At 39.0% G+C, this 8,383-nt stretch overlaps 1 protein-coding gene across 1 annotated transcript in view; it reads right to left on the reverse strand.

Moving 5' to 3' along the window:
* Positions 1 to 5,535, reverse strand: part of LOC135548630 (protein KIBRA-like) — a 47,167-nt gene extending 41,632 nt beyond the window's left edge. Inside the window, exon 1 of the mRNA XM_064978435.1 lies at positions 4,418 to 5,535. Coding sequence (XP_064834507.1) covers positions 4,418 to 4,536 — 119 coding nt within the window. The 5' untranslated portion in view covers positions 4,537 to 5,535. The remainder of the gene's footprint in view (positions 1 to 4,417) is intronic.
* Positions 5,536 to 8,383: the final 2,848 nt, after the last annotated feature.

Here is an 8,383-nt window from a genome sequence, read left to right on the forward strand (position 1 = left end):
CCATGAACTACCATACCTGCCATGATCATCCATTCATTGACATTTTTTTCTTTTCTTCAAAAGTGCATGTATTTTTTTATTGCTTAAAGTGCTTTGGATTGTAATGAAAAGCACTATAAAAAGTTATAAATAGTCATTATTAATACTCCATGCAAACCAAGTAGGCCTTTATAGCGAGAGCAGATTTCAGAGTCCATAGTTGTTGATTTTACAGGTTTAACCTTTAGCTAAGTGTTTCATACAAAGACAGGGGGTCCGGCATTTCCTGCGCACAAAAAAAGACAACCATGCCTGCACCAGTTCCCACAAAGGTTGGTATTTATCCCTTTTGAACTTGACGGGAAAGTGTGCGCATCGCCACGCAAATCTCAGACCATGAATACGCAAAACTTCTAGTGGTTGATCAACTGTATTGTAAGCAAATTGTTATTTTTGTGGAAATGGGGGTGTTTGTGATTCACAGGAATTATAATAATGGTAGACTAATAAAAAAAACATTAAAACATAGGCCTAATTATAAAACAGATAGATTTAAAGTTGGTGAGAAGATTGCATAGCAGCATGTCGCCTAAGATAAATACAATATCTTACTTCCATTAAATAGGCCCAAATCAATCATATTGCAGGGCATGTCTCCCCTTTTCTTACATGACTGGTTTATTCCTACTAAACAACAATAATAGGCTAACATTTATCCATCACACATTCAATAGGCAACCATGCTCGAAAGTAAATAGACCTGTAGCCTATGACAGTATGGGTAGGCTACAGTATTGCAGAGCAATAGCCAAAAGTGTGACATAATAGCCTATTTAATCTCAAAGCCTATACCAAGGCAGAAGATAAAACACAGGCATGTATTGATGAACAAAATATTGAACAACAATTCATCTTTTGAATATCGGTGTGGGCTGTATGCAACATTTACTTTTAAAATTGTTCAAGACAATCAATCTTGCAGAAGTGTTTGGCACCCGCTATAGGCGGCATGCATTTTTTTTCCGTTTTTTAAAAAGCCACTGCAAAAGATAAAACATACTGCTCAAACCTTCACAGAAATATGATCAAATTTGGCATTGCACTTTAGAAACTCATGGTCCAGTTCCAACATCTCCAAATCATACAGGAAATGAGGGCGTTTTTGTTACCATAATCAAAAAAAAGAGACCATCGCACTCTCCCAGAAGTGTGGTTTGTGTGTAAAAACCCATGAATTCGGATAAATAAAAGGTCGTAATGCGTCCTCACTCAAATATGTCACAAAGCTTAATTCATTTTTTATTATTATTTTCACTGCATTAGGGATAGCGCACACAGACATTTCTGCTTTGCAGCCTTGTTCAGTGTGTAGGTGCAAATCTTTTACATTCAACACAGTATTTGTAGGCAACACAGGTAAACAACTGATGAGCAGCAGGTGCTTCTAATCAGTTTTTGTTACCATAAAAACGGTGAATGCAGGGCATTTTCCAAGCGGAGTTGTAAAGCTCGTTCACGAGCTCAGAAATAGTATGGCACTGATTTATCAATGAAAACATGCGTCTATGTTGCGTGCGACAGTTTGAAATCCCAATAGTTTGTTGTGCACGCAAATCCAAGAACCTCCATGTATGCCAACATTTTTAATACGGCATGGTTGACAAGAGGCCCTAGGTGAGCTGCAGCATTACTAGTTAGTCAAGTGGCAGTGTAAAAAACACTAGGCAGGTTTGCATACAAAGTCAAAAGCAGGTGATAATGCTCTAATGCAAAGCGACAAAGAGTGCGGCAGAGTGAAAACATGTGGCAGCATAACTGAATGATGAGTCAGACTCATTCATCGCACTATAAATTCCTCGAGTCAAATTTATGAGACTCCAACCTACATTTCATAGCGCTCAAGGTCCAACAATAAAGTAGAGCTGCTAGCTGCTTCAACTCCCCTCCTGCAACAGCTTGGTATCTGGGAGATAACATTCCATTCAGCTGACAGAATGCATTGGGTGTGTGCGTCACCATGAGGGTGGATAAACAATATGTCTGGCTGAGGTATGCGAATGCAGCCCAGAAAGATACTGACAGGGCAGAGGCCAACGAGATGCATGCATGTATGCATGGTATGAATGTTGGGCTGAGTCCTCCAGTTACCATCTCCATTAAGCCTAACAGGCTTCATTCTTGAGCTTAAAGGATAACATTACTCAGGTTTGATAGGCTAAGGGGACCAAAGAGAAAAAGTTTTCATGATTACATGGTCAGATTGCCATACTACAATACCTTTGGGATATCTTGTAGTATTTGAAAATGTTATAGGCCTGTAATAGCTGTAGAATGTATAATAGAACTTTGATCACACTTGGCTGGTACATTATTTGGTTCCACAGTGAGAGGTGTTTGTGAAAGCACATTTTTCACCAATAGGACAGACCAGTCTAATGGGAATTTGTTATCATCATCAGTAGGCCTCCTAATAACTCCCCATCAGATGTTGCTCAGCACAGCAAAATAAATGTCTTATTGCTGAACAGCAGTAGAAGGATATGTAAATGTCCAATGACAGTTTTGGGACAGTCTGGTCTGGTTATTTCAGTCTGAGATCAATACTTTGAGAATGGCTGTGTCTCATCTCAGACTTAGTACTCTGGGCTGGCTTCATGTTCTACTGTGCCCTCCAACAGATCAGTGAACAGCATAGGAGACACGGTCTTGTATGCCACAGTTGGTAGAGTGTGGCGCCATTGATGCCAAGGTTGTGGGTTTGATTCCCATATGTAAAATATATACGTGTGACTAGTCACTTTGGATAAAAGTGTCTGTGTAAATGGCCTATATTATATATTAGGAGACAGGCATATGATTTACAGAAGACAGACCCTTTACAGTGACAGTCTGTTCCTCACTTGGCTCAACCCGTCTCCTTTGACCGCAACTCTATCCCAAGTTGTGATGTTGTACTTTGACCCTGTGCACATTGGCAAGCAGTGAAAGGGATTTTAAATGAATCAGTCTTTACTTTACAGCCTCTGTGCTCAGCCCTCCTCAGCCATGCATTATAGGAATGTGTGTTGAGGTCTTTGTTTACAAAGTTCTGCCATCTTGGTCTTGCTGCTACCAAGGCATTTCACCAGGGAGGTGGGCAGGTCTGTGCCCTTGCTTCTATCATGTTATTGGGCTTTTAATTATGGTTCTGTGTGCTGACTGCAACAATGACAGCCACCAAGGAAAACAGGTCTCAAAATCTTGTAATATAATATGAAGGCCTATCCTTATCCAACCTTAATGGCCTATCCTTATCCAGGCTGAATGAAAAATAAAATCCCATAATCTCAAGCATTCCAAAACTAAGCTATTAAAAGAGATTTTGTGTCAAAGTCCGAGTGGATTTAAGTAACTGCTAAAACGAAATGAGTTCCAAAGTATGGTTGACACCGAGGTTCTGTATAAATGAGACCCTGGCTGTCATGACCCAGTTCTAAGTATTGTAAGCCTATTACACTAAAATATTACTAGGGGGAAACTAACTCAAACCTCGAGGGCTAGTTTCTAATTACAGGAATGCAAATTATTTTTTTTCATTTTACCTTTATTTAACTAGGCAAGTCCGTTAAGAACAAATTCTTATTTTCAATGACCCTAAGGAACAATGGGTTAACTGCCTGTGAATGCCTGGTTGACCATGAGCCACATTCCTGTGGAAAATCTTCATGGTTTTTTTCCATCAACACCCAGGCTTGATTTATAGTAACCTGGGCAGCCGCTATGGATCTCCACTATCATCTGGGCTTAATGTGCCAAAACCAGTAATAACACACCTGTCTTCCGGCGATCGGCTCGTACATAAAACATCCTCCATTTAGGCTGCAACGGCATCGGTCTCCTCCTTAATTACCTTTAATGGCGTGCCGATTCGAAAAAAACGGGAAATGTATACATACTGTAATTAAACAGCATTTGCCCCCATTTTCGGACAACTTCTGGTTGTTACATGCGAGGGGCAACATGGGGAAGTAGCATTAGCCACTCTAGCATGATGTTAAATTTTGCTTTATTATGACAATACGCGAAATGCCATTAAGGCTCGTTAGAGGAAACCGATACTAATAAAGCCCGAATGGAGGATGTTTTATGTATGAATTGGTCGTGGGGGACACTAGTTTATTACCGACTGGGCATATTAAACCAAGACGATAGTGCAACTCCACAGCGCACACTCGCTGCTGCCCAGACTAGGTTTATAGCCTACTTTGTTACATTATGTGACACCTCAAATTGTGACGTAAACTCAAAGATTGCAGTTGAGTCCATTCATTAAGTGCCAAATTAACCATTAGATTAAGATCACTTGATGGATGCTGATGGTTGTTGATAGCGCATATCATCAATCTATCAGCAAGACTCAACTGCTTGCTTTTAGAGTCACTGGAATGTCATACCATACCTGTCTCTTGGGTCAATCCAACTGGTGGCGTGGTTGATGTGGTCGATGTAGTAGACTTTCCCGTCAAAATCCCGGGATTCTTCCCAACCCTCTGGTAGTGGTAACTCCTTCCTTGGCATGTCAGACGAGTCTCCATGTAATATTCTCTGCAAGTCCTCTAAATTCTATCGAAGGTAATCCAGGTTTTGTTGTATGAAGTATCGTAAAATCCTAAATGTGAAAACCATCACTCGTTTCCATCAATTCACAAATTATGGCCTGTGTGTGTGTATTGGATTACGTTATAATCCATAACGTCTCGCCGTGAATGTTCCCAGAGTACGAGTAGAAAAGGTTTGCAAAACAGTGGGTGTTTTCACAACGAAGCAATATGATACAATTTCCTAAATGAAACAATGTTACCAGCACTGATGCTTACATTATTTCTTTTCAGAATACCAGTTATTTTGTAGCCGTTTAACTCAGCTGTAGGCTAACAATATTACAACCATGATCACACTGGAATTGAGAGAGTGATGTTCCACGAGATACATCTCTAACGCGCATTTGAAATCATCATTGTTCAATGCTCATTTGTTCGTCTATGTACAATACATTGTAGAACATGAAACAAACTTCATTTTAACTTTTCAAGCGGGTTGTCCAAGGATTGTGTCGGGACAGCTCGACTCCTTACTGGATATTCAGATGAACCGAAAAGTGTATTTGAAATCGGCAAATCCAGCCAAGGTTGAGAGTACGAGTAGAAAGGTTACTCTCACTCAACATCACCAAGGTTGTCTCACCATCCAACAAGAAGATTTTCTTAAATATTTTAGATCCCCTTTCGCTTACTGGCCACCATGTTTAGCTAGCGAGGAGTATGCTAACCAGTCACCCTCTCGTGCTCTATCATATATTCCCTTATTCCACAGAAGTAAGCGCCATTTATCTCCACATTCACGGTAAATCTTCGTGTAAAATTCCGGTAAATCCACATTGAAGTTGTCTACTTAGCCATCTATCTATAATTGTTTGTTAAACTGTTTCCCTTTTTCCTTAAAGAGGCAGTAGCAAGTCGCCTTCCAGAGTACTGTTTCGGTTGGTCGCGATTCACACCGGTGTGAAACTAGCCACAATAAGGATTAGCGCCATAAGTGGCGTTTGCCTTCAGAATAAAAATCCGCCATTGAAAGTGATTCAAACTAAAACAAATAGTGGCATCGTGCCATATTTGGACTATGTTAAACAAGGTCGGAATGTTGTTATATAAGTCCAACAAAATATAATAATAAGTTAATGTGGCTCATTTCGCACGGGTGTTTAATATTTAGGCTGTAAAGTCCAATATGAATGTTCAATACGCACAATAGGCTTTAAAGTGAACGCATAGCCCACAATTAAAGTTCCCTAATAAGAGCTAAGATGCTTATATTTGTGTAAGCTCTTCATAGTTGTGTTCTGTGGGTGTCCCCGAGTAGGCTTCATGTGTGCACAATCCATAGGTTAAGCTGTACAGTACAATATGAATGCCCAATACACACAATAGACAGACTAGAAAGGTGATTTCCCACAGTCAAAGTCCTCCAACAAGAGCTAAGATGCTTATATTTGTGTAAACTCTACACAGTTGTGTTCTGTGAGTGTCACTGAGTAGGCTAATAACCCATTTCATGGGTGCAACATCCTTAGGTTAGGCTGTACAGTGCATATAAGTATGCCCCCAATGCAATTCTAAAGTCTAATACATAGACTACATAGTGTGATTTCAACAGATTTTTACTTTTTGGTGTAAAATTAACAAATTATTGTCTGTTGTTGAATTTATATAACAACATTCCGACCTTGTTTAGCATTATCTAGTCCAAATAAGGCATGATTCCACTTTTTGTTTCAATCATTTAATTGACAACTTTTATTTTGAAGGCAAGCTGTAAATTCCTCTATTGTGGCTAAAATCCTTATTGTGGCTAGCTTCACACAGGTGCGATTCGGGAAGGTTCAAGGCTCGCGATGCTGTTGAATTACGTCATACAGGTGCTTCTGTGCACTGGGGGCTCATTTATATGTTATACTTGTGTCCCCACATGTTCTTCCTGTATTGATTTTATTGTTAATAAAAAAAATATTTAAAAAATGTATAATTATAAATAAAAATCAATAAAAAGGCTATAATTTCTATTTATATATTTTGCCTAAATTTCACATTAAATATCTGCATGTGCCATTTCTGAAAAGACTGCTACCTCAAAATTGAGATTCATACATTTGGCGCACCCCATACATGTGCATGTTTCCCATTATAAAATCATTGTGAAAAAGCAATATAATTCTGCCCTGAAAACAACCACAGCCATAAAGACAAAAATTGGCAATATCGTAAAAATTCATGATTGTTTTTTTTATATCTTTTTGGTCTTAATTTAAGGTTAGGGTTAGGCATAAGATTAGCAGTATGGTTAGGGTTAGGGACTTTCGTTTTAGGACGTTCATCTTAACCCCTCAACGTTTACTGGATTGGTTGAACAGTGCAGAAGAAAACCTCCCTTTTTCTTCTTGTCAAGACTAGTATGCAGGGGATCTAGTTGCAGGCGTTTATTTTATGCTTCTGTTAGGTTATGGTGACAATAACGCCCATATTATTAGATGTGCGCTTGCTGAAGGCAAAGCACAACTCTTGATTTATTACATTCTCTTATTAATGGGACTTGTGACAGCAAAAGTCCCCGTTTAAATATTCAGCATACTGTACTTCTGACTTTTTAGTGTGGCTTGCAAAAGCAGCCACGCTCTACAATTGCACAAATGACTTCTGATTTATAGTTATTGTGTGGCTTGCGAAAGCAGCCACACTTCAATACTGTAAAAACTATTTCTGACATATTATTATTATTTTCAACACTTCTACTCTTACACCGTTTAAGGTGGAAACGCCATTCAAACGTTTTAAAACGTGTAGACTAGGTTGCTTGCATACAACTTTTTTACCTTTTTGCACTCCATCCACTTCCATTGGAATTTCCTCAATATTCTAAAGTTCCCCAGTGTGACATCATCACTTCTATCTTCCATTAACTGTAAAGCAACATTGCAACTTTTGACACAAATTAGCTACTTTGACCACTTTTTACTGACCAAAAGTGGTGTCCACTACTGACCACAACTACTGACCACAACCACAAGTACTGACCACAACTGCTGTCTACACAACTACTGAACCACAAAACTAATGACCACAATCACAACTACTGTGCAAAACCACAAAATTACTGACCACAACTACTGACCACAGCTACTGACCACAACCAAACAACTAATGACCACAACCACATAACTCCTGACCACAACTAACGACCACCAGGGGTGTAAAGTCCTTAAGTCATTTTTTGTGGTATCTGTACATTATTTTACTATTTATATTTTTTACTACTTTTAATTTTACTCCTCTACATTCCTAAATAAAATAAAATGTACTTTTTACTCCACACATTTTCCCTGGCACCCAAAGGTACATTTTTAATGCTTAGCAGGACAGAACAATTGTCCAATTCACACACTTATCAAGAGAACATCCCTGGTCATGCCTACTGCATCTGATCTGGAAGACTCACTAAACACAAGTGCTTCGTTTGTAAATTATGTCTGTGTTAGTGTTCCCCTGGCTATCCATAAATTTAAAAAACAAGAAAATTATTCCATCTGGTTACTTACCACAACCACACAACTACTTACAACAACTACTGACAAAAACACACAACTACTGACTACAAGCACACAATTAATGACCACACAACTACTGACCACAACTGACCACTAATGACCACAACCACACAACTACTGACCACAACTAATGACCACAAAGACTGACCACAACCACAACACTACTGACCAGATCCATAGATCAAATCCATAGATTTGGTTTGATATAGTGTGTGTTTACCAGAGACACAAGTGCTTCATTTGTAAATTATGTCTGTGTTAGTGTTC

Source organism: Oncorhynchus masou, chromosome 11 (assembly GCF_036934945.1).
Source record: "Oncorhynchus masou masou isolate Uvic2021 chromosome 11, UVic_Omas_1.1, whole genome shotgun sequence".
Lineage (NCBI taxonomy): Eukaryota > Metazoa > Chordata > Actinopteri > Salmoniformes > Salmonidae > Oncorhynchus > Oncorhynchus masou.